General features: G+C 40.9%; 1 protein-coding gene across 1 annotated transcript in view; it reads left to right on the top strand.

Moving 5' to 3' along the window:
* EDC4 (enhancer of mRNA decapping 4) overlaps window positions 1-27,928 on the top strand; it is a 110,400-nt gene that overhangs the window by 64,843 nt on the left and 17,629 nt on the right. Inside the window, 8 exon segments of the mRNA XM_056526448.1 lie at window positions 4,036-4,124; window positions 5,637-5,793; window positions 13,309-13,766; window positions 15,027-15,179; window positions 16,881-16,917; window positions 17,334-17,511; window positions 21,610-21,765; window positions 25,000-25,115. Of these exon segments, the coding sequence (XP_056382423.1) occupies window positions 4,036-4,124; window positions 5,637-5,793; window positions 13,309-13,766; window positions 15,027-15,179; window positions 16,881-16,917; window positions 17,334-17,511; window positions 21,610-21,765; window positions 25,000-25,115 (1,344 nt within the window).

A 27,928-nucleotide genomic window follows, 5' to 3' on the forward strand; every position in this document is an offset into this window, starting at 1 on the left:
CTGTGGTGGGGGTCATGAAGCTCCCATTGACTAAAATGGGAGCTTCAGCGTGGAATCGGGCATATCGCCAGCTTTTATAAATGGCCTTATTCCATTTTGTCTATCTGCTGCTTATCTATCATTTTAATCCTACTCGTGATTTTAAGTAAACTTCTGAACAGTTTTCTCTACACTAGAGAAGGTATCATATGATTATAAGGCTTAGTGGCCTTACTGGAAACTGCTAGATTTAAATGGTCTCTCATTCAAACTAATTTTTGCTATTGCACTCCTTATGGTAAATAAGAAATATTTCTAATATACTTTATTTAAACAAATTAGATGTTTTGTGTTTAAAAAAGCTCAAGAGCACATTTTGCCCCATGTCATACACCGAAGCCCAAACACAGGAAGTGCAGCCTTGAGTGCTGAGGGGGGTGTGTCCAGCCTCATCCAATCATAGCTCCTCTCACACTTAAATGCCATATTCTGTTGGTTGGACACACCCCCCTCAGCACTCCAGGCGGCACTTCCTGTGTTTGGACTTTGGTCCAAAGTCTGTGTATGAGATGGGGGAAAATGTGCTCTTGAGCTTTTTTTTTAAGCACAAATAAAACATAGAAAACTTAATGTTTTTTTTTTTTTTTTTTTTTTTTTTTTTTTTTTTAGCAAAGTATATTAGAAATATTTTTTTTATTATAAGGAGTTCAATAGCAAAAATAAGTTATGAGAGTGACCATTTAAAGATTGTTTAAAACTATAAAGAGTAAAATTAGAAAATAAAATCACTTTTTTTTTATATCAAAAAAACTTGATTTATACATTTTACACATGGTCAATCACTGGGGTTGCAGACATTTGATCTCTTAAGGGAGAGATTTACCAAAGCTTGTGTAGAGGAAGAGTGGTGCAGTTGCCCATAGCAACCAATCAGATCACTTCTTTCAATTTTTAAGAGGCCTTTCAAAAATAATAGAAGCAATCTGATTGGTTGCTATGGGCAACTGCACCACTCTTCCTCTACACAAGTTTTGATAAGCTTCCCATTTATGTTTTTTAGCTTTAAAGGAAACTTGTCAACATGAAAATGCTGTGTAATCTATCTGCATCTTATTGTAGAGCAGAAAGAGCTGAGTAGAAAAGATTCTGTACAACAGTGGACAGTGGATTTTAATCAACAAATGACAAATTATACAGAAAAAAAAAAAAAAAAAAATATATATATATATATATATATATATATATATATATATATATATATATATATATATAATATAAATTATAATGTTCTCCTACTTATGTAATCTTTGTAAAATCCACAGTGGCATTACTGCAGCGGATTATATACCAATAAGAACGTACGTTTAAATGTACCCTTACGCTTAAATGTACGTTCACACGAGTGGACCCACAGCGTATTTTACGCTGTGGATCCGACGTTGAAGGACCCCTGCATGGTGGCTTTACATGTGCCTGCTCGGAGCGGCAGTATGCCGCTACGTGCAGACACATGCACACGCGCAGTATACTCTCACGTCACAGCTGCTATCTGCCTAGCTCATGGAGCAGGTGGAGCGGCCACCATGTGTGCGAGTACACCACGCATGCACGGTGACTCACATTGCTTTAGTGTGTCTGCTCGTAGAGGCGTATTGCTACTCCGAGCAGGCACATGTAAAGCCACCAAGCAGCGGTCCTTCAGCGTCTGATCTGCAGCCTAAAATAGGCTGTGGGTCCGCTCGTATGAACGTACCCTTAGGTTAGGATCACACTGGATGTATTTTTCTTTTTACACTATCATAATCATTAATTAGGCCTAGACATATAAAAACTAAACTTTATTTAAATCACAGATAAATTTAGACATAAAGACATATATAAATATAGAAAACATTAAATAATTCTCAAACAGTACAACCTTGTGTCTTTCGACCAGATGGAAGTCACAAATCACAATGTGGTAGGGAAGGGGTAAAGGGTACAGTTGAACCCCTACTCAATAAAGAGCCCTACCTAGTCTATACCCTTGCCCTCACTAATCAATAAGTGTGGACAGGGACCGGTTGATGTAAACATTCCTTTACAGAACGCACATCTTGTGGGTCCACGCATCTGAGCTATCTGGTCCGGGAAGACCATTGGGTCGAAAAACGGGGACGCACAGTCTCACTTTCTCTCAACGGTTTCATCTATCTGACTTTATCATCAGGTAACTACTGTATGAAAGGGAAATGCCTCTGTTGTTACCAGGATGGGCCAACAACGCTTAACTTATAGGATTGTATCAATTTCCAGGTCTTGAACTGAACTTGCTTCTGAGGTCATCTATACCCTATCAATATAGCCCTGTTTGAACCATACTGGGATCATCTCGCTATTTTGCTGTTTCACTGTGAGACTGATATAGAGCTTTTACCTGCTTTAAGTTGGTACCCTCCTGGAATGGGCCGTTATCATATATAATGGATTTACCTATGTACACTTGTTGAATGAACTCATCTCGCATGTTCGACTGTCATTATTTTTTACAGTCTTGACTCACTCAACTGTGCCCTAGTATCATGTCATTTTACTCTACTGCAGTACACCATCTGCAATACTATATATATTTATATGATATATTTTTTCTCCAGCCCCTGATGAACCCTAGTCATTTGCTAAGGGAGAAACGCGTTGAAAAGGGAGCAAGAGATGCCATATAAATCTGTTCCGTTTATGACCTATCTGTAAAGGAATGTTTACATCACCCGGTCCCTGTCCACACTTATTGATTAGTGAGGGCTAGGTAGGACTCTTTATTGAGTAGGGGTTCACCTGTACCCTTTATCCCTTCCCTACCACATCTGTGATTTGTGACTTCCATCTGGTCGAAAGACACAATGTTGTACTGTTTATGAGAATTATTTATGTTTTCTATATTTATATATGTCTTTATGTCTAAATTTATCTGTGATTTAAATAAAGTTTAGTTTTATATATCTAGGCCTAATTAATGATTATGATAGTGTAAGTAGAATATTAATTATCATTTAAGGACATTTATAATTTATGTGCGAGGGTATATACATTACTCCCTCGTTAGGTGGAATTTGGATGTATTTTTGTAGCAAGCTGATTTTGCTATCCATTAACAGCAAATATACAGCAAAACGTGTGACCCTACCCTTAAAGGGGTTCTCCCAGTGGTAAACATATTTTTTAAACTGGTGCCAGAAAGTTATACAAATTTGTAAATTACTTCTATTAAAAATTTTTAATCCTTCCGGTACTTATCAGCTGCTGAATGCTCCACAGAAAGTTATTTTCTTTTTGAAATTATTTTCTTTCTGACCATAGTGCTTTCTAATGACAGCTCTGTCCATGTCAGGAACTGTCAGGAGCAGGAACAAATCCACATGGCAAACCTCTCCTGCTCTGCACAGTTCCTGACATGGACAGAGGTGACAGGGGAGAGCACTGTGGTCAGACAGAAGGGAAATTCGAAAAGGAACTTCCTCTGGAGCATACAGCAGCTGAGAAGTACTAGAAGGATTGAGATTTTAAAATAGAAGTCATTTACAAATCTGTTTAACTTTCTGGCACCGGAGTACCCCTTTTAAAGTCGATCGTCAAAAAAAATACTTTCTGTCATGGTGAGGTGTCAGAAGTTTGAATCAGTAGGGTCTGGATGCTGAGACCTTCACCGATGACTAAAACGAAGGTCAGAAGCACGTGGCTACTAGCGTCAATAGAGCCTTATTTTTTAAAGGATTATTCTGGGCATACCAAGGTTAGTTATAGTGGGTTTGGGATGCTTTAAAAAAAATCGCATACTAACCTGCCTGGATCTCTCACATCTACTGGTCTTACAGCACCAGGTTTCCACTGCTCCCTGATGTTTAATTCCTGCAGGAAATACCTGCTCAGTAAATCACTGGCCAAGGCCGTTCACACAACGATACACATCTTAGTCTGACTAATGTGTAAATTAAACTGTATAGAAAGATACTTGCTTCTCTGTTGGTGTTATGGAACTCATTGATTTTTATTTGTATACTTACGTTATTTTTGCAACAGATTGTCTCCTCCTCTTCCACAAGTCTTGGTTCACTCACGTCAGTCACTCCTCTAAATAATGTCTCAACCAGTGATGTGTCTGTCTCCAGGTAACCTTTTATCTCCTTAGTATTGCTTTATATAAAGTTTTATTGTTTAAAGCAGTGTACCCACATTACATATGCCACCAAGTTTCTTTTAATAGTTTTTTGTATTTTATTGACTTTACTATTTAAATAGTACACATAGCACATATAAAAAATATAAAGTGGCAAGGCCTCTTGTGACATTGAAATTATTGTTTGCTGTAATCTACAGCAATTCAGAGCTAGCTAGCTTACTGTATAGCCATAAAAAGAGTTTTGTAAGGCGTAGAGACCAGTGGGAGAGCCTTTCATCTTTTTGGCAAGAAGTTTTTTTCTTGAAGAGAGCCTCAGCCTTAACCACTCTGAACACCACCTATTGGATTAGTTAAAATACCCATTGTGAGCCAGATCTTTTCAGCAACATCATTGCGTAAATGTTGTCTTGGCTTGAAAGGACACAAAGACCCAGAGATGCAATACAGAATTGTATGCAAAGCTTTTTGGGATAGTGGAGGTTGTTTGAGTTGAAAGTTAGCCAGCCTCCATGTTCACTCACCCATTGTTTTTGGTATGGGATTTTTTATATATCTCAAATAAGTATGTCCACATACTTTTGACCAACCTTGTCTCAATTTGTGGTGTAAAAATGGTGTTTAAATGTGCATTTATATCCTGTGCCACACTTTAACCGGTTCCGGACGCAAAGCGTATGGGTACGCCCATGCGTCCTGGTACTTAAGGACACAGGGCGTACTTCCTGGTCCCTTTACCATGGTTTAAAGCGTGCTCACGAGCTGAGCACACTTCAAACCCAGTGGGTCCAAATTGCTATCAGCAGCCACGACCCAGGGTTAATGGCGGGCACCTCAGATCGGGCCAATGACCGACATTAACCCTTAGGCGCCATGATCATAGTTGATCGCGGTGTCTAAAATGGAAGTTAAAGGATCCCGGCAGCTCAGCGAAGCCTATCGGGACCATTGTGGTGAAACTTCATATACCATAAATATTGTGCACTTAATATATCATAAAAAAATTGAAAGGGATTAAAGTCCCATCAGAACAAAAATGGTTCTTCTAAAAACTACAAACCACGGTGCAAAAAAATTAGCCCTCATATAGCCCCGTATGTGCCAAAATAAAAAAGTTTTATAGGGGTCAGAAGATGCAATTTTAAACATTCTAATTTTGGTAATCGTATGGACCTACAGAATAAAGATCAGGTGTCATTTTTACTTTAAAGTGCACTGCATAGAAACGGAAGCCTCCAAAATGTACTAATAATTTACAAATAATTTGTTTTTTGTTTTTGTTTCAACGCAGATTGTTATAAAATAAGTGTCATTACAAAGTACAATTGGTGACGCAAAAAAAAAACAAGCCCTTATATGGGTCTGTAGATGCAAAATTGAAAGCCTTATGATTTTTAGAAGGGGAGGAGTAAAAAAACAAAAATGCAAAAATGAAAATTGGCATCAAATAACATTTTCTTAACTAACTCAGGCTATGTTTTTTTTTTTTGTTTTTTTTTTTAAGGTCTGGTGATGAACTTAGTCCAAAGCTAAAGATGGAGAATAGCATAAGTGGTTGTATAAGTGGATCAAGTGGTGGAAGCTTTCAAGCTCCTTCAAGAACATCTGCAGTACTTATTCCAGGACTGTCTGACTCCCTTTCACCTAGATCAGTTGTTCAGGTATACTTGATTTCTCTTCATTGTATTTTGTTCAGACTTTTTATTAATATTGACTTTACAATAGTCAATATTAATAATTAATATTACAATCAATTTGGTGCTTGTAAACTCTGCAAGGTTTTTGTGGGGCCTTTAGGCTAAGTTTCCACTTGTTTTTTTTCCTGGCAGTTTTTGGAGTACTGCCACTGCAGTTTTGGAGCCAAAGCCAGAAGTGTATTCAAAAGGAATAGGAAATATAAAGGAAGGACTTACATTTCCCCTCCCTTATGGATCCACTTCTGACTTTGGCTCAAAAACTGCAGTGGCAGTTTTCCAAAAACTGACAGAGAAAAAACCAAGTGGAAACGTAGCCTAAGGATTATTTAAAATCGTTAACACCTTTTAGCAAACTAACTCAACTATACTTTACTTTTTTTTTTAAATCTATGTTGTTTGAATAGCTTTGGCTTTAAAGGGGTACTCCGGTGGAAAACTAAGTTTTAAAATTCAACTGGTGCCAGAAAATTGATTTGTAAATTACTTCTATTTAAAAATATTGATCCTTCCAGTACTTATCAGCTGCTGTACACTGCACAGGAAGTTGTATTTCTTTCTGAAATGCTTTTCAGTCTGACCACAGTGCTACCCGCTGACACATCTGCCGCCATGTCAGGAACTGTTGAGAGTACAAGCAAATCCCCATAGCAAACCTATGGGGGACAGTTCCAGGCATGGACAGAGGTATCAGCAGAGACCTACACTACTTCCTCTGGAGCATATAGCAGCTGATAAGCACTGGAAGGATTAAGATTTTTAATAGAAGTAATTTACAAATCTGTTTTAACTTTCTGGCACCAGTTGATTTAAGAAAAAAAAATGTTCCACCAGTGTTCCCCTTTAAGCTTAGCACTGTGTCTTTTGTTATTTACAGCAGGGACCGACTGTTTATATAGCATCTGCAGCACATAGGTGGTTGACATTTTTATTAAAAATATGTTATAATTATTTTTAAAAGTAGTAAAATGAAACAAAACCTATATAAATTGGGTATAGTTGTAATCCTGTTTAACCTCCAGAATAATTATAAAATGTTTAACTGAAAAGTGTACTGCATAAAAACTAAACCCCACCAAAAGTTGCCAAATTCTTTTGTTTTTTTTTGCTCTTCTTAAATCATCATAATTATATTTACATGGAGCATAAAGGTAATAAAATGACTTTTTTCACCACGTTAAACACAGTGAAAAAGACAGTTGCGTGCAGCTTTCCCCAGATTCATGTTGTGCTTCCGCTGCGAGTCTCTGCACGATGCAGCAAGGTTGAGAGTGGAGTCACTGCTGCTGTGTTAGTGTTGGACTTCTAGGACATATGGCTCTTCCCTCACCATCCAAGTGTACCTCTTACTATGTGCAGTGATGACCCTTTTTTCCAGTTGCAAATTGCTTCTGACTAATGAGATGGGAAGGATCTTCTTCTGTTTGGGGCCATTGTTCTGCTCCTTTTCCCACTACAGAAAAAGTTGTTCGTTTTATTTATTTATTATTATTTTTTTGGAGCATCATAAATCTCAAATTTCTCTATCACTTCTTTACTTGAGTCACCATCTTGAGTCTCTCTTAACCCCTTCAGGACGGAGCCCATTTTGGCCTTAAGGACCGGAGCGTTTTTTGCACATCTGACCACTGTCACTTTAAACATTAATAACTCTGGAATGCTTTTAGTTATCATTCTGATTCCGAGATTGTTTTTTCGTGACATATTCTACTTTAACATAGTGGTAAATTTTTGTCGATACTTGCATCATTTCTTGGTGTAAAATCCGTAAATTTGATGAAAAATTTGAAAATTTTGCATTTTTCTAACTTTGAAGCTCTCTGCTTGTAAGGAAAATGGATATTACGAATAAATTTTTTTTTGGTTCACATATACAATATGTCTACTTTATGTTTGCATCATAAAATTGACGTGTTTTTACTTTTGGAAGACACCAGAGGGCTTCAACGGTCAGCAGCAATTTTCCGATTTTTCACAAAATTTTCAAACTCAGTATTTTTCAGGGACCAGTTCAGGTTTGAAGTGGATTTGAAGGGTCTTCATATTAGAAATACCCCATAAATGACCCCATTATAAAAACTACACCCCCAAAAGTATTCAAAATGACATTCAGTCAGCGTTTTAACCCTTTAGGTGTTTCACAGGAATAGAAGCAAAGTGAAGGAGAAAATTCACAATCTTCATTTTTTACACTCACATGTTCTTGCAGACCCAATTTTTGAATTTTTACAAGGGGTAAAAGGACAAAATTTTTACTTGTATTTGTAGCCCAATTTCTCTCGAGTAAGGACATACCTCATATGTCTATGTAAAGTGTTCGGCGGGCGCAGTAGAGGGCTCAGAAGGGAAGGAGCGACAAGGGGATTTTGGAGAGTACGTTTTTCTGAAATGGTTTTTGGGGGGCATGTTACCTTTAGGAAGCCCTTATGGTGCCAGAACAGCAAAAAAAAAAAACACATGGCATACCATTTTAGAAACTAGACCCCTCGGGGAATGTAACATGGGATAAAGTGAACCTTAATACCCCACAGGTGTTTCACGACTTTTGCAAATGTAAAAAAAAAAAAAAAAAAAATTTTACCTAAAATGCTTGTTTTCCCAAAAAATTTTTCTTTTTAAAAAGGGTAATAGCAGAAAATACCCCTAAAAATTTGAAGCCCAATTTCTCCCGATTCAGAAAACACCCCATATGGGGGTGAAAAGGGCTCTGCTGGCGCACTACAGGTCTTGGAAGAGAAGGAGTCACATTTGGCTTTTTGAACGCAAATTTTTCTCTGGGGGCATGCTGCATTTAGGAAGCCCCTATGGTGCCAGGACAGCAAAAAACCCCCACATGGCATACCATTTTGGAAACTAGACCCCTCGGGGAACGTAACAAGGGGTTAAGTGAACCTTTATACCCCACAGGTGTTTCACGACTTTTGCATATGTAAAAAAAAAAATTATTTTTTTACCTAAAATGCTTGTTTTCCCAAAAATTTTACATTTTTAAAAAGGGTAAAAGCAGAAAATACCCCCCAAAATTTGTAACACAATTTCTTCCGAGTACGGCGATACCCCATATGTGGCCCTAAACTGTTGCCTTGAAATACGACAGGGCTCCAAAGTGAGAGCGCCATGCGCATTTGAGGCCTAAATTAGCGATTGCATAGGGGTGGACATAGGGGTATTCTACGCCAGTGATTCCCAAACAGGGTGCCTCCAGCTGTTGCAAAACTCCCAGCATGCCTGGACAGTCAACGGCTGTCCGACAATACTGGGAGTTGTTTTGCAACAGCTGGAGGCTCCGTTCTGGAAACAGTGGCGTACCAGACGTTTTTCATTTTTATTGGGGAGGGGAGGGGGGCTGTGTAGGGGTATGTGTATACGTAGTGTTTTTTACTTTTTATTTTATTTTTTGTGGTAGTGTAGTGTAGTGTAGTGTTTTTAGGGTACAGTCACACGGACGGGGGTTCACAGTAGTTTCTCGCTGGCAATTTGAGCTGCAGCAGAAAGTTTGCGGCAGCTCAAACTTGCAGCCAGATACTTACTGTAATCCTCCGCCCATGTAAGTGTACCCTGTACGTTCACATTGGGGGGGACATTCAGCTGTTGCATAACTACAACTCCCAGCATGCACAGTGCCACCTCACCCCTGCAGGCTCTGGCTGTTCGGGGCCGTCAGAGACGGCCCCGAACAGCCAGTAATTCCGGGTCACCGGGTCACTGGAGACCCGATTGACCCGGAATCGCCGCAGATCGCTGGACTGAATTGTCCAGCGATCTGCGGCGATCGCCGACATGGGGGGGCATAATGACCCCCCTGGGCGATATGCCGGGATGCCTGCTGAACGATTTCAGCAGGCATCCGGCTCCGGTCCCCAACCGGCTAGCGGTGGGGGCCGGAATTCCCACGGGCGTATGGATACGCCCTCGGTCCTTAAGGACTCGGGATGCAGGGCGTATCCATACGCCCTATGTCCTGAAGAGGTTAATAACCAAGGACGTAAATTTTCGTCCTGGTGATACGGTACTTAGCGCACCAGGACGTATATTTACATCCTGCACATGACCACGAGCTTGGAGCGATGCTCGGATCATGCGCTGCTTGCCCCGTCTGCTGATCGCTGCCAGGGACCCGCCGGTAATGGCCAACGCGGATGTCTGCCTTTAACCCCTCAGATGCCGTGATCAATACAGATCACGGCATCTGCGGCAGTGAGGTCAGAAATATGAATGATCGGATCGCCTGTATTGCTGCCGCGGAGATCCGATCGTCCAGAACGGCGCACGGAGGTCCCCTCACCTAACTCCGCCGCCTTCCACGGGTCTTCTGCTCTGGTCTGAGATAGAGAAGACCAGAGCAGAAGCTAGCCGATAGCACTGAACAGTATTAGAAATCAAAGGATTGCTATAAATAGTCCCCTATGGGGACTATTAGTGTTAAAAAAAAAAAGGAAAAATCCCCTCCCCCCCAATAAAAATGTAAAATATCCATTTTTTTTCTCATTTTACCCCCATAAAGTGTAAAAAAATAAATACACATTTGGTATCGCCGCGTGTGTAAATGTCCGAACTATTAAAATATAATGTTATTGATCCCGTACGGTGAACGTAAAAAAAAGCACAAAATTGCTGCTTTTTTTTTTGTCACATTTTATTCAAAAATAAATGTATTAAAATTAAATAAAAGTATTATATTAACAAATGTGGTATCAATAAAAAGTACACATCATGGCACAAAAAATTAGCCCTCATACCGCCGCTTATATGGAAAAAATGAAAAAATTATAGGTCGTCAAAATAGAAGGATTTTAAGCATACTAATTTGTTTAAAAAAAATGTTTAATATTTTTTTTTTTTTAGCGCAACAATAATAGAAAGTATGTAATCATGGGTATAATTTTAATCGTATTGACCCACAAAATAAAGAACATATGTTGTTTTTACCGTAAATTGTATGGCGGGAAAACGAAACCTTCCAAAATTTGCAAAATTGCGGTTTACTTTTATAATTTCCCCACACAAATAGTTTTTTTTTTTTTTTTTTGCGCCATACTCATGGTAAAATGAATGATGTCATTATGCAGAAAAACAAGCCCTCATACTTGTCTGTGGATGAAAATATAAAAGTTATGATTTTTAGAAGACGAGGAGGAAAAAACGAAAATGCTAAATTAAAATTGTCCGGGTTCTTAAGGTCAAAATGGGCTTGGTCCTTAAGGTGTCAAGTTCCTGTGATTTGGGAAATAGCTGCTATGGAAAGGCAATATTTAAAAGATTTTGTTTCAATCTTCCATTTCATCCAGCTCATAAATCTTATTTGCAGTACCATCCTAAGAAAATATGCTTAAATTTCTAGTTTGTGGTTCTCCCATAAGGAATATCATCAACATATAAATTACCAAAGCAATTGTAGCATTTGTACCTTTTTTTCTTTTTTTTACAACTATACAAAATTACACAGGGATTCCTTGTCTGGACAACCTACTTATCGCAGCAAGTTCTCTTCAGCTTCTTAATTTGCATACTCAGCAGATGGTAAATTGCCTTGGATTATAAATTACTAGAAGTTCAATTTGAGTTCTGCTCATGGAAGATCTCAAAGTATCTGAATGCTCATGGACCTGGGGAAACAGATCTCTCCCTGCAACACAGAGGAGATCAGGACAGGATAAAAAAAACCTTGGTGGTCCTGGGCACCATCACCTTCTGTAGAAATCCACCACTACGAGTGCACACACAGAGCTACCTGGCCCCAGCCAGTCAGCACATCCGCAGTGTGAAATACCCTGAGGTTGCGTCCAGTGTTACCCTGCCCTTAAGAGTTAGGTCCCTTTCACACTATAAAGTTGTTCCATTAAAAAGATCATTATAAACATCCGTTAGAAAAGCCTTAAAAAGACCATAGGAAGGTATGTAGAAGAGAATAAAGGGCTAGCCGACTGCCTTAATGAATACCTTTGTTCAGTTTTACAGAAGAAAAAGAAGTTTTGATGTTTGATGCATGTGTCTTTACAAAGGAAGAGGTTCTACGTTTGTTATCTAAAGTGAAGACAAATAAGTCACAGGGGCTTGATGGGATAAACCCAAAATTATTAAAAGAGTTTAGTGGTGAGCTAGTAAAACCGTTAACAGATTTATTTAACCAATCACTGGTAACGGGTCATCCCGGAAGATTGGAAATTTGCAAATGTTGTGCCCATTCACAAGAAAGGTAGTAGGGAGGAATCAAGCAACTATAGGCCTATAAGTCTGACCTAAATTGTGCGGAAATTAATGGAAACCCTACTAAAGGATAGGATTGTGGAACATCTAAAATGGATTGCAAGATGAAAAACATGGGTTTACATGTACTACAACCCCCATTATGGAACAGAGTCTGTTTTATGATGGGGGTAGTAGTACAAACACTAATGTAGCCTCCCCAGCAACCGGCAGACTCCCGCAGCCGGGGAATTACTACTCCCATCATGGAAACAAGTCTGTTGCATGATGGGAGTAGTAGTAGTCCCGGCTGTGGGAGTCTGTAGGCAGAGGTGTTAAAACGGCCATACATGAGGGATGTTATGACTGGTCTTAATGGATGAATATGCCCGTTATTTTGACAGACGTTATTCAGCTGTTAGCACCCGTTATTTAATCCTTTATTATACATCCGTTTTTACACAGAAAACAGATGTTTAATAACTGATGAATACTCAGTGTGAAAGGAGCCTTAATTTAGCTGATAAGTTACAACAACTACATCTGCAGTGAAAGCTGAAGGCTGCTGCATATTTCCTAAAATGTAGTATTTTATGTTTAATAGGCAACAATGAAAATACACTTTCTCTCTCTCTAGTGTCTTTTTGAAAGCCACATTGCATAAATAACACATGTAAGGGTTAACAGTTACCCTTAGGCTTTATGTTTCCGTACTGACTTTTCACTACTACAGGTAACTGTTTTCCTAAGAAAAGACAAAAGCTGCCATAGCAACCAATCAGATAGCTTCTTAAATTTTTCAAAGGCCTTTTAAAAAATAAAAGAAATGATTGGTTGCTCTGGGCAACTGGTCAATTTTGCCTCTTAAGAGATTTTAATACATCTTTCCCTAGGTTCACATCTGCGCTGGAGGCTCCATTTAGGGCCTCTATCGCAGAATCCATCCAAATGACTGGACAAAAAACTTGTTTTTATCCATTCAAATCTTGTCAAATGAACAGACACCTGAAACCTGACGTACCCCATTATCCAAGGTCTGTTTGACTGCGTTGATGTGTGGTGAACCAGCCGGCTCCATTTAATGCTGCTGAATGGAATTGTCTTGGAGACATAGCCTCCGAATTAGATGTGAACCTAAGTCAGCTGCTATATTTTTTTTTCACAATATGTAACAAGATGATTGGTTGTATGTGGTCATGTTGCGACTAGGATAATGCTAGAACCCAACAACATACAATCACGTAAATAATATATATTTTATGATCACTTTAAATGTTTTCGTCTTGTTATTAATAGGTTACTACATCTAACCTTCCCATAGAACTTCAAAGTTTGGAACCCCTGGTTGTACCCCAGTCTTCACCTACCCGTGAACGATCTCCTGATGTCATATCAAGTGCTTCCACGGTCATGTCCCAAGATATTCCAGAAATTGCCTCTGAGACACTACAGAGAAATTATCCATCATCTATATCGGTCGGTGTTGTCAAGGAAGAGAATTGTCCATCAAGTCAAGCACCAAGCATGAGCTCTGCGGCCTCCGCTCTACAGCTTCTATCAACTCGCAGCCGTAATACATCTGAGCTTGGTTTAAGGCCACTAGAGTTTCCGCCTTCCATGTCTGATAGTGAGCTGATCAGTTCTCCATGTCTAGAAATTTCAAACCATAAGGATAAGAAAGAGGAAGTTATTTCTCAGCCATGGCCAGCAGCACCTGATATAACAAGAGAAACCAAAAGCAGTTTAATAGAAAGGTATTTTTTTTAATGAGGCTTCGTTTTGGGCACCTTAGTGTATACTCTTTTATTTACAAACATCATCATAAAAATGTGGATATGTCATAATTTGAGTTACCCGTTTTTTCCGCCATATGACGCACCTAATTTTATAGGATAAAAATCTAGAAAATAAAGATTCTGAACCAAATACAATGTAAAGTATAGGGCAGTGATCTTCAACCTGCGGACCTTCTGATGTTGCAAAACTACAACTTCCAGCATGCCCGGACAGCCGTTGGCTGTCCGGGCATGCTGCGAGTTGTAGTTTTGCAACATCAGGAGGTCCGCAGGTTGAAGACCACTGGTATAGGAGGTAGTACTCACGGATGTCGCCCTCCATCAATGTCGCTGCGTCCCCGGGGTGTCCCCTTCGCTCCGGAACGTCTCTGCTGCCCGGTATCCTCGCTCTCCGTCGCCGCCATGACGTCGCTACGCACGCCGCTCCTATTGGATGACGGGACGTCGTGCGTGACGACGGAGAGCGCCGGCCATGCAGGGGATCCCGGCATGGAGCAGACACAGAGGAAGCAGGTAAGGTCCCTCCCGGTGTCCTGTAAGTTGTTCAGGATGCCACGATTTCACTGCAGCGGTCCCGAACAGCCCGACTGAGCAGCCGGTTAGTGTTATTTTTGCTTCAGACTCGGCGGTCAGCTTTGATCGCCGCGTCTGAAGGGTTAATACAGGGCATCACCGCGATCAATGATGTCCTGTATTAGCCGCAGGTCCCGGCCGTGTGTATTCGCCTTATAAGACGCACCAACTTTTTGAAGAAAAAGTGCGACTTATGCAGCGAAAAATACTGTAGGTGTTTCTGCCATACACATTGCATGCAGATATGTAAAATCAAGCTCCGTTATCTAGTACAGTTGGGGTTGCTTATACAGGGCATGACATATTTGAATACTATATCTTTGAGTCAGTTACTGTTTGGGACAAGGAGAAGAAGACTTAAAACACATGTAAATTCAAGATAAAGCTATTTTAATCATGCTAGTGCAGTATTCTTGTAGTCTCTGTTGGCAGTGTGCAGTAAAGAGCAACCAGTGTTATTCTGATGTAACCCTAAATGTACTTAATTTAGCTGTGTGGACTTTAAAGTAGATAGCACTCTTAGCCATTCAGTCATTTTTATTTTTGAAGCCCATTAGTAAAGTGGCTTCTTGGTTAGGTTTAAAAAAAAAAAAAAAAAAAAAAAAAATACAAAACTAGAATTTTTTTTTCATTTCTGTCTTTCAGTGACCGTGATGATGAAGTGAACGCATTCGCAACCCCTATAAATAGTTTTGGAGGAAAGGGACAAAGTCCACGTTTACTTATGAAGGACTGGAATACCCAAGTATCACCCCATTCTTCCCCAAAACCTTACAAGAAGTCCATGAAAGATGACATGTATGCTTATCTATTGCATACATTTTACTACTGATTACTGCATATGCCTGAAAATGTTTAATTTAAAAAAAATCACATACCAAGTAATTATAGTTTATATAACTGTAGTTATTGGGATTGAAATAGACATTTTGTTTACATTTATATTCCGCAAATAAACATGCATGCCAGAGATGGTAGGATTAGATTTTCAGGACACCTATGCATACAGGCACCATTAGTGATTGAGAGTAGTTTTCTCAGTGTATGCTAGCCAGATTTGGGTAGTAAAACAGTAAGATAAGATTTTAATAAGATTTTTTTTTTTTTATCTTGCCCCCCCCCCCCACGGGCTAGAGGGTAAATATCCGTTCGCAGGGTGTCCAACTGTTGGGACCCCTGCAATCTATGTAATGGTACCCCGGCTCCCAGAAAGGATTTTAGTTGTTCCTTTTGGTTCCCTGGGAGATACCGTATATACTCGAGTATAAGCCGAGTTTTTCAGCACGAATTTTCGTGCTGAAAACACCCCCCTCGGCTTATACTCGAGTGAACTCTCCGCCCTCAGTGGTCTTCAACCTGTGGACCTCCAGAGGTTTCAAAACTACAACTCCCAGCAAGCCCGGGCAGCCATCGGAGGTCCGCAGGTTGAAGACCACTGCGGCCTTCAACATCATCCAGCCCCCTCTCACCCCCTTTAGTTCTGTACTCCCCTCCGCTCGGCGCTGGTCCGGTGCTGCAGGACTGTCCGGTGAGGAGGTCGTCCCGTGGGATAGTGGTTCCGGGCTGCCATCTTCACCGGGGAGGCCTCTTCTCCGCGTTTCGGGCCCGGCCCAGGAATAGTCATGTTGCCTTGACGACGACGCAGAGGTACGTTCATTACCAACGTTCCTCTGCGTCATCGTCAAGGCAACGCCTCTATTCTGGGCCCGAAGCACGGTGAAGATGGCATCTCGGAACCACTATCCCACCGGACGACCTCCCCATCGGACAGTCCTGCAGCACCGGACCAGCGCCGAGCGGAGGAGAGTACAGAACTAAAGGGGGTGAGAGGGGGCTGGATGATGTCGAAGGCCGCAGTGGTCTTCAACCTGCGGACTTCCAGAGGTTTCAAAGCTACAACTCCCAGCAAGCCCGGACAGCCGATGACAAGGGGATGATGAAGGGGGGGGGGGGGGGGTGGGATTATGACAAGGGGATGATGAAGGGGGTGGGGGGGAATTATGACAAGGGGATGATGAGGGGATGCCATAATCCCCCCGATTATGGCAAGGGGATTATGAAGGGTGTGTGTGTGGGATGGGATGATGACAGGGGGATGATGTATTTCCCACCCTAGGCTTATACTCAAGTCAATAACTTTTCCTGGGATTTTGGGGTGAAATTAGGGGCCTCGTCTTATATTCGGGTCGGCTTATACTCGAGTATATATGGTATGTGGCCACCAGAACGGTCTAGCAGCAGCTTACTTCCCATTCATAGCACATGCACACTTGGCTGGAAGAAGAAAGAAGGTCATCTGCTAGACAGATTTAATCAACAGTGTTAGGTTAAGTAGAATTCAAGCAGAATTTATTCTTGGAAAGTTGTGTAGGCCATCAAAGTTGTAGGCTTAAACATCTTATTTGATAACCAGAAAACTTCCGTTTTTTGTTTTTTTTACATTCCTTTAATTATTTACTTTTTATCTAATTATTTTTATTTATTCTATTCCTTTTACAGAGACCTACCATTGTCGCCAAAAAAAACTGAAAACCAAGTAGGTATCTAGGAACAAAATGCAAGAAAATATTTGTTGGATTTATTTGAAGCCATGTGTAAGAGAAAATAAATATAAAATTGTTACTGTCCTGCAAAAAAACATTTGATTGGTCAGGGTCTGAGTTTCCAGATGCTGACTGATAACAAGAATGAGCCAGTTAAATTGGGGAGAGATGCCAGTGGCCACACACTTTTCTCGTTTTTTTTTTGCCAACGATTGGGGTCTGAACACTCAGACTTGGACAGATAAAAACTTTTGCCATGTTCCTAGGATATGTCAACATAATAAAAACCCAAATAATAATTATCATAATATATTTTATTTTGACAGAAACACTTAAAAATATTTACAGATTTTATGTAAAAAGTTAATTATAAAACATTTTATTGTTTTTGTTTTTTAATTCATTTTAGGCAAACTTCGAACATGGGGAACTGATGTCACTACTGTACATTCAACAAAGGGAACTTTCAGAGCTTCGACAAAACCAGATAGAACTTATGCAGAGACTCAGTAATCATTTGGATTCAGTTCAAAGTTCAATCATGGGCCATGTCGAACGTGTCATGGAATCTCAACAGCAACAAGAACGTATCCTTTATCCATATCAATTTTGTTATAGAAGTGTGTGTATAATGCTAACTTGCCATCTGTATTCAAGCAATGTTATTTGTTTCAACTCCGCTGCATTTAAACACATTTTATTTCTGTGTACTGCATGATTTATATCCTCACCGGGCGCACTACAATGCTCAGAAGGAGTCACATTTGTCTTTTGGAAAGCAAATTTTGCTGAAATGGTTTTTAGGGGGCATGTTGCATTTATGAAGCCCCTATGGTGCCAGAACAGGGGGGGGGGGAAATGGCATACTATTTTGGAAACTACACCCCTCAAGGCACGTAACAAGGGGTACAGTGAGCCTTTACACCCCACAGGTGTTTGACAAATTTCTGCTAAAGTTTGACGTGAAAATGAAAAATTAGATTTTTTTTCTTCACTAAAATGCTGGTGTTGCCCCATATTTTTCATTTTCAAAAGGGGTAATAGGAGAAAAAGTCTCCCAAAATTTGTAACACTATTTCTTCTGAGTAAGGAAATACCCCACATGTGGATGTAAAGTGCTCTGCGGGCGAACTACAATGCTCAGAAAAGGAGCGCCATTGAGCTTTTGGAGAGAGAATTTGGTTGGAATAGAAGTCGGGGGCCATGTTTGTTTACAAAGCCCCATGGTGCCAGAACAGTGCCCCCCCAAATGTGACCCCATTTTGGAAACTACACCCCTCACAGAATTTAATAAGGGGTGCCGTGAGCATTTATGCCCCACTGGCCTTTGACAGCTCTTTGGAGCAGTGGGCTGTGCAAATAAAAAAAATTGATTTTTCATTTTCACGGTCCACTGTTACAAAAATCTGGGCCTTTGTAAACACACGTGGCCTTCAATTCTGGATAAATTCTCTCTCCAAAAGCCCAATGGAGCTCCTTCTCTTCTGAGCATTGTAGTTCGCCCGCAGAGCACTTTACATCCACATATGGGTTATTTCCATATTTAGAAAAAATGGGGCTACAAATTTTGGGGAACTTTTCCTATTTTCTCTTGTGAAAATGAAAAATGTAGCGTAACACCAGCATTTTAGTGAAAAAAGATATATAGATTTTTTTTTTCCTTTTTTAACACCTAACTTTAATGAAAATTCGTCAAACACCTGTGGGGTGTTGAGGCTCACTATACCCCTTTTTTACGTTCCGTGAGGGGTGTGGTTTTCAAAATGGGGCCACATGTGGGTATCTATTGTTTTGTGTTTGTCAGAACCACTGTAAAATCAGCCACCCCCTGTGTAAATCGCCAATTTAGGCCTCAAATGTACATGGTGCTCTCACTCCTGAGCCTTGCTGTGCACCCACAGAGCATTTTACATCCACATATGGGGTATTTCTGTACTCAGGAGAAATTGCACTAGAAATTTTGGGGGTCTTTTTATTTATTTATTTTTTTTATTTATAATTTTTTTTTTCCCCTTTTACTGCTTGTGAAAATTTAAAAGTATGGGGCAACACCAGCATGTTATTGTGTGTAAAAAAAAAAAAAAAAATAATGTACACTAACATGCTTGTGTAGACCCCCAACTTTAGGGAAAAAGCCCCCCCCCCCCCAAAAAAAAATTTGTAACGCAATTTTTTCCGAGTACTTAAATATCCCATATGTGGCACTAAACTGTTGCCTTGAAATAAGACAGGGCTTCATAGCAAGAGAGCGTCATGCGCATTTGAGGCTTAAATTGGGGATATGCATACCTTATGGCATTGTTTCCTAAACAGAGTGTCTCCAGCTGTTGCAAAACTCCCAACATGCCTTGACAGTCAATGGCTGACCAGCAATACTGGGATTTGTTGTTTTTCAACAGCTGTATAAGGGTGTATATATGTAGTGTTTTACTCTTTATTTTGTGTAGTGTAGTGTTTTAGGGTACATTCACACGGGCGGGGGGTTTACAGTGAGTTTCTCACTGGTAGTTGAGCTGCGGTGGGAAATTTGCTGCATCTCAAACTTGCAGCAGAAAACTCACTGTAAACCCCCGCCTGTGTGATTATACCCTGTACATTTACATGGGGGGGGGGGGGCCAAACCTTCAGCTGTTGCAAAACTACAACTCCCAGCATGCACTGAAAGACCATACATGCTGGGAGATGTAGTTATGCAACAGCTGGAGGCACATTGGTTGTGAAACCCTAAGTAAAGTAACAAACTCCCAGTGTTCCTCCAGCTGTTGAACAACTAGAACTCCCAGCATGTACAGTCTCTCAGTGCATGCTGGGAGTTGTAGTTTTGCAACAGCTGGAGGCACACTGGATGCGAAACACTGAGTTAGGTCACAAACTCTGTGATACACAACCAGTGTGCCTACAGCTGTTGCAAAACTAAAATTCAGCATGCACTGACAGCCGAAGGGCATGCTGAGAGTTGTAGTTTTGCAACAGCTGGAGGCACACTGCTACAACTCCCAGCATTCCCTTTGGTAGTCTGTGCATGCTGGGAGTTGTAGTTATGCAACAGCTGGATGCACACTTTTTCATAGGAAAAATTTGCCTCCAGCTGTTGCATAACTACAACTCCCAGCATGCACAGACTACCAAAGGGCATGCTGGGAGTTGTAGCAGTGTGCCTCCAGCTGTTGCAAAACTACAACTCTCAGCATGCCCTTCGGCTGTCAGTGCATGCTGAGTTTTAGTTTTGCAACAGCTGTAGGCACACTGGTTGTGTATCACAGAGTTTGTGACCTAACTCAGTGTTTCGCATCCAGTGTGCCTCCAGCTGTTGCAAAACTACAACTCCCAGCATGCACTGAGAGACTGTACATGCTGGGAGTTGTAGTTATGCAACAGCTGGATGCACACTTTTTCATAGGAAAAATTTGCCTCCAGCTGTTGCATAACTACAACCCCAGCATGCGCAGACTACCAAAGGGCATGCTGGGAGTTGTAGTTAGAACTCTAGCTTTTGCAAAATTACAGCTCCCAGAATGCCCTTTGGCTGTGCATGCAGAGAGTTGTTGCTAAGCAACAGCAGGATGTGAACAGGCCTCACCTCCTGCTGTATCCTGCCTCCTGCACTGCTGCTGCTCTTTGCCACTGCCACCGCTCGTGTCCCTCGCTGCCGCTCCTGAGGGGACCCCTGCCGGCGATTTGCGGCGATCGCCGACATGGGGGGGGATGTTGCACGTGGTTGCCACAGCGAGCGGCAGGGACCGGAATTCCCACAGGTACACCCTTGGTCTTTAACCACTTAAGGACCAAGGGCCTACAGGTACGCCCCGATGTCCTGGTACTTAAAGGGGTACTCTGCCCTTTGGATCAGTGCTAACATGTCTAGGGGCACAGTAGTATCATATGAGAAGCAGAGAAGTTTTTACTAATAAATGGAAGAGAATAGGAAAAAAGGACACGGATCACTCACCACTATTCGGATGCTGTGTTCTTTATTTGTGAAGTTACAGGTGACTATGCATGGAAGGATGGAATGGCAGGGCAGTAGGTGTTAAGGAGCCCTGTCTGGAGCAACGGCGCTGTTTCACGCCCTCTGGGCATTTCTTTAGGCCAGGAATCGATTCAATTCCGGGCCTGTAGAAACTCCCAGAGAGCGTGAAACGGCGCTGTTGCTCCGGACGGGGCTCCTTACCACCTAGTGCCCTGCCATTCCATCTGTTCATGTATAGCCACCTCTAACTTTACGAATAAAGAACACAGCATCCGAATAGTGGTGAGTGATCTGCGTCTTTTTTCCTATTCTCTTCTATGAATATATAGGTCAAGTCAAGCCAGCGTGCGCACTGCCACCAGAGTGCCGGCGTGAACAAGCGCTGATAGTTCTGACCACTTGGACTGAAGCAGTGCTAGGTGATCCTCTAGTTACCTGTGTTTTTGTACTAATACATTTTTGTACTGTTTAGTGTGAACAAGAAAAAACTACTAAATATGGAGATAAAAAAGAACTTGTCTAAAATTAAAGGGAAACTTTAACAATGTTATTTGGAGGGGAAACAAAGCATGGAACTACAACTGATGATGACCAATCTAATGAAGAAACCCATATTGTAATGTCAGAAAGAGTCTGTTTTTTCCCCAGACCCCTGCTATAGCCTTATAGGTTTTGGACATTAAAAAAAAAAAAAAACCTTAACTAGATTTTCCAGAAAGGAGATTAGAAAGAATCCTAAGTGACGGACAACAGAGAAATGGTCAACTACAGGAATACCTTTCACAACAGCTTTCTCATTCACTTTCTAGCCCACTCTGCAATAGACTTGATAAAACTGTCCGAGAAGAGTTTAAGAAGTCCGTTCCTCAGTGTGAGTAAAAAATAAATGTCTGTTTTCCCTCAATCTTGACTCCTACTCCTTAAATGTAATTCTAAATGATGTAGGACCAGCCTTACTGTACACTGGACACCATTAAAAAAGACATTTTTGGGGCCCTTAGACAAAACAGGACCAACGCAGTGCAGGAGCTCGTGAAATAAATCCAAGAAAGGAGGGCTTCAGGAAATGCAACCAAGCACACAGCAGACTATTCATAGTTACCTCTGTTTTCTTCCATTGACTGTATGTATACGTTACCACTGAGTTTCAACTAACTGGGTTCCATGGGCTATTTAGAGAGTTTTTATAGGAGTTTTCTTAGATAAAATTGGTAAGTTTTGATGCCCTCAATGAACCAATATAACAGACTGCAGATTCTTTATCTAGATTAGTGTTTCCCAACCAGGGTGCCTCCAGCTGTTGGCATGCTGGGAGTTGAAGTTTTGCAACAGCTGGAGGCACCCTGGTTGGGAATCACTGATCTAGAGATTAATGGCACCTGATATACCTAAAAGAGAACCATGGGATACACACTATGACGGTATAAGGGCCTATCTAACTAAAAATGCGTCAGGCCTTTAACCCCTTAAGGACGCAGCCCATTTGGGCCTTAAGGAGCAGACAATAAAATTTTTATGTTTTCGTTTTTTCCTCCTCGCCTTCAAAAAATCATAACTCTTTTATATTTTTATCCACAGACTAGTATGAGGGCTTGTTTTTTCTGCGACCAGTTGTCCGTTGTAATGCCATCACTCACTTTACCATTAAATGTATGGCGCAAGCAAAAAATACTATTTGTGTGGTGAAATTTAAAAGAAAACAGCAATTTAGCTAATTTTGGAAGGTTTTGTTTTCACGACGTACAATTTACGTTAAAAATTACATGTGTTCTTTATTCTTTGGGTCAATACGATTAAAATGATACCCATGATAACATACTGTTCTATTACTGTTGTGCTTAAAAAAAAAAATCGCAAACTTTTAAACCGAATTAGTACGTTTAAAATCCCCCTATTTTGAAGACCTATAACTTTTTTCCGTATAAGCAGCGGTATGAGGGCTTATTTTTTGCGCCGTGATCTGTACTTTTTGTTTATACCATATTTGCTTATATAGAACTTTTAATCCATTTTTTATAAAAAAAAAATTTGGGAATAAAATGTTACAAAAAAGCATCTATTTTTTAGACTTTTTTTTTTTATTTTTACGTTCACGCTGTTCACTGGACAGTATAATTAACATTTTATTTTGATAGTTCAGATATTTACACATGTGGCGATTCCAAATATGTATATAAAATATTTTTTTAGCACTTTTTGTGTGTGAAATAGGGAAAATGGGACAATTTACGTTTTTATTGGGGGAGGGGGTTTTTCACATAATTTTTTTTTTTCTACTTTTTTTATTTTTACACTTTAATAGTCCCCTTGGGGCGATCCGATCATCCATTTTAGTGACCGCGATGCTGCAGACGCCGTGATCTGTATTGATAATGGCATCTGAGGGGTTAATGGCGGACATCCGCGGGACCATCCGCGGGACCAGGACGTGCATTTACGGCGCTCGTCGTTAAGGGGTTAAAAAGAAAATCCAGACTTTTCGAGAATAGTATCTTTTGCTAAAACTGCCATTGTCCTGTCATGCACATATATACAAATTTATACAGATAGCCGTCTTACAAACAACATACAGTAGGTGCAATGGTGCAATCAAGGAATTCTAATACTGAGATCATTTGTTTCCCAATAGTATTCTTTCTTTATTATTTTATATTTTCATGTCAAACGTGCCTATTGCTTTTTAAATGTAATTTGACAGATATTAGAACATATGTTACTTTAAAATGTCTCAGTCAAATTTGAATTTAAAGGAGTAGTCCAGTGCTGAAAAACTTACCCCCTATCCTAAGGGTAGGGGATAAGTTTCAGATCGTGGGGGGTCCGACCGATGGGGCCCCTCGAATTTCCTGTGCAGGGTCCCGGCTCGCTGGCCAGATAGCGGGTGTCGACCACCGCACGAAGCGGCGGCCGACACGCCCCTTCAATACAACTCTGGCAGAGCCGGAGCGCTGCCTTCGGCAATTTCCGGCTCTGCCATAGTGATGTTATTGAGGGGGCATGTCGGCCGCCGCTTCGTGCGGTGGTCAACACCCTCTATCTGGCCAGCGAGCCGGGGCCCTGCACAGGACATTGCGAGGGGCCCCATTGGACTCCCGCCCCCCCCCCCCCCCCCCCCCTCTGCGATCTGAAACTTATCCCCTGTACTGGATATCTCCTTTTTAAGTCAGATAATCTTTATTCCTTTATTAATTTGCAGACCCCCTGATATTCAGTTTTTCACCTGCTTCTAGATTCAGATTCTTTTCATGTGGTTGTGTCATCCCAGTAATACATACTGAATATGAGTTATTGGTGTTCAGGAGTTTAGTTTGCCTTGGCAGCTTTGCTTCTTCTAAAAAAAAAAAAAAAAAAAAAAAAAAAAGCCCTTGGAATTCTCTCCATTCAAACCACCCTGTGTGTCCATTCCTTCCTATCTATAGCTTTTGTGAGCTGCCCTCCATTTAGGCTTTCCAACTCTCCACACTGAGCTGTTCAATCTCCCTGCAGTTATCTCAAACTCCAAAAGAAGGAAGAGGAGAGCAGAAAATGTTCTCTGACTATTCGTAGACTTTTTAGGCTAATAATCTAGCAGGACTTGCACAGACTCTGCAGAAGTAAAATCTGCTCCAAAGGACATACATACAACTAGTCTGCTTGCTTCCCCAACTTGTGTGTGATGAAAGGAGCATTATTTTGATTGTTGCAGGATTGGGATGGGCTGTAAGTTATGATTCTTCTTTCTGGGCCTACCTTTGGGGAGAACACAGCAGTATACATACCAAATGCCACATACTGTACTCCTTTCAAACAAGCATGATAATGTATTATAAAACAATTCCAACCATATGAAAAGACGCTGGCCAGTGACCCTTCTTTCATATAAGTCACTTTCCATCCAGATAACCATTTATGCAGGAGAGCAATTTGTAATTAACAAAGGGAGGAGATGATAATGCTGAATCTACAGGTATACCTAATATGTGTTTCTACTAGACAAAAAAACCTAAAAGCAAAATCCTGCTCTATGTTCTCTGTGTGTAATTTGAATTACATGAAAAACAAAGCGGAAAAATATATTGTAAATATAGTTCTGCATTTGAAACAATTTTGTGTTCTTTTTTGTAAGGCATCAGTAAGAGTCTGGATCCAGTCACAGGGCAACTTAGTAGCACAATTGGGACAAAACTGACTTCTATTGAGGCGTCGCTAAAGGAAAACATTGCCAAGATGGTGAAATCCAAGGTAAAGAATTATTTTGTTATAAATGTTTGTGATACTTGTTAGTTGGGACTATTTTACAGTTCAGCACCCACTCAAAACCAAAATTTGGTGCTACATTATCATATCTCTTGTGTGTGATATTATATTCATTTACAAGGAACTAAACTATTAACCTGTAGGTGACCAATGACAAAATGTACGACATGGGTGGCATTCAGTTGCTGCTCCATGATGTACATTTCCATTGTGATGATCTTAGGGTGCCATCTGTGCATTTCTGAGATCAATGGTAGGAACAGGGCATTAATCCACAGCCCAGTTCTTGTCACAGCTGCCAGAATCAGAAAAACAACCCTCTTACTAGATATCGCTTAGAGGCACTGCCATAGTTAAAAACTTTTCATATATTGCAGGACTCATTATAATATGACATTTCACAATATACACCTGTTAAAAAAAAAATTAAATTTTCACCTGAATTTCAAGCTCAAAATAGCCACCACTAGGGGTCGCCTGTCTTTTAGCCAGACAGACTAGTCTAGATTTTACAGCATACTGGATACCGGCCGTAAAGCATACCGGTATCCAGTATAGGAGATTTCTATTGTGTATGCAAAACTACAGATAAAGGATGTGTGGACATGCTGGGAGCTGTAGTTTTAAAACAGCTGGAGGCAACACTGCTCTAACACAGCTATTTACAAACACTGCAGCTTCAGTTGTTACTAAACTACAACTCCCAGCATGCTGAAATAGTCAAAGCTTTCTCGGACTCCTGAATGACAAAGAAGTTGATCAGACATTCAGGAGTCTGTGAAAGATGAATGACACGCATAGTGACAGCTATGCTGATTAGCATCCAGCTTTACTAGGAGAAGATAACAGATAGAACATGTATTCATAAAAATGCTGTACTTTTATCTAAAAAATCCTTGCACTAATTTTATAAAGATCTATTCTTATATTTATACATTTTATCCTGTTATGAATTCACCATAATGTCTTCTTATTACTGCAGGCAGCTCCAAGTATCTTCCTCTGACACATGACACAGCATAAAACCAGAGAGGAAAGGGTTACAGAGTAGAGAGTACTGATTGGCTGACTGCACAGGCTTGCTCCTGTGAGGGAGACAGACTGACACGCCCCCTCCAGCCTGCACAATGAAAAAGTAACTCACCAGCAGATAAATGCTTATATCTCTGGACATATAGGTCCGAGACACATAAAAATTATATGCACATGATCAGAATTGGGTCCTGAGAAACATATAACTTTTTTTCTTTTTTTTTTTTTTTTTTTTTTTTTGCACTATGACAGGTACGCTTTAAGTGCTACAGTCGAACATGATCATTGCACTGTTGATGAGCATTGTCTGTCCTAGTGGTATAATTGCCAAATGCCATCACCATAAACAGCCGTGGACATAACAAAGTTCCCCAGGGCTGTTATATAGTATATATATTTAATATATAATATAATATAAATAGATATAGATATGAATTCCTCAACATTGAAATTGCAACACCAACAAGCTCACTAAAAAAAAAAAAAAAGATAGATGTAGAGATATCTATATATCTATATCTATCGATACTGTGATTTTCATAATTCCACAATTTTTTATTTTTTGGTTTTGCAATTTTAATGTTGATTTAAGATACTTATTAGAGCATTATTTTATTATAGCTTAATACGCACACACACATTCATATTTCTGTTCATAGGTTCAATATGCTGGCATACAGAAGAATGTATATTGTAAATTTCTCCATCGGCTCGATTGGGGGACACAGGAACCATGGGTATATCTTGTTGCCACTAGGAGGCTGACACTAGGCAACATAAAAAAATAAATAAATAAAAAAGTCTGCTCTTCCTGGCAGGCTATACCCCGCCTACTGACCCTGAGCTAATCAATTGTAGCTTAGTGTCAGTAGGAGGTAGACACAGGTCTGGAGTTATCAAGACCTGGTCTTTTGCTTTATTGTTTTCTAGTTAGGGCCGTGTATGTAGTATTTTTTTTTCCTCCCTTTTGTTTCTATTTTCAGGTGGGGGTTCATGAGCATGGTGCTACCTGTCCCCGTCCCCCCCCCCCCCCATATGCGATGAAGGGGCACAGGGTATAAAGTATGCACTGTTAAACCCTTCTCGCCACCAGCCAGCACATGGGGTTGTACCTTGGGTCCGGGCCCCCCTATAATCCCTGCTAGTCTCGCTGCTACAGCCCGGCATGATGCAAGTGACCCCTTGCTGGCTGAAGACCTCTCTAGGTGAGTATTCAAGGACAGGGTGAGTATCCCCCCCCCCCCCCCCCCCCCTTCCCCTCTTATTTCTCCGCTGGGGATTCCATACCTTAGGTTTCATGGGGTCCATGCTGCCCTGGTCTCCTTTTCCATACTGTTTTAGCCCAGTGTCAGCGGGCCCGGTCATCCAGAGGGTCCCCCCGCATTACAGTACCCCGCAGATGGCCCCGTAGCCCGTACTTTTCCCTCTTCCGGCCATATGGTGAACGGCGTACGTGCACCAGGCACTGCGGGTGCACGGCAGTCTGTGCCACTTTCACTTTTGGCCGTTCTGTGGGCAGGATGGTCGGAGCTGCGGAGGGAATAAATTTAGGCCGCCGCTGTGGCCTACTCGCTAGGCATTATCTCCGCCCACTCCCCATCTGACTGGCATTCTGGGGAGGACTCCCACCCCCATCTCCCCTGCTGGCCTGTGATACATTAGTGCGCTTTGGGGGGTCATTTCCCAGGTGCCTCCTTCCCCTCCTCCAGTAGTTCAAGAGGATAAAGAAGGAACCCGATTCCACGGCGCTGAACGACCACAGCAGG

Source organism: Hyla sarda, chromosome 6, assembly GCF_029499605.1.
Source record: "Hyla sarda isolate aHylSar1 chromosome 6, aHylSar1.hap1, whole genome shotgun sequence".
In the NCBI taxonomy this organism is placed as follows: Eukaryota; Metazoa; Chordata; class Amphibia; order Anura; family Hylidae; genus Hyla; species Hyla sarda.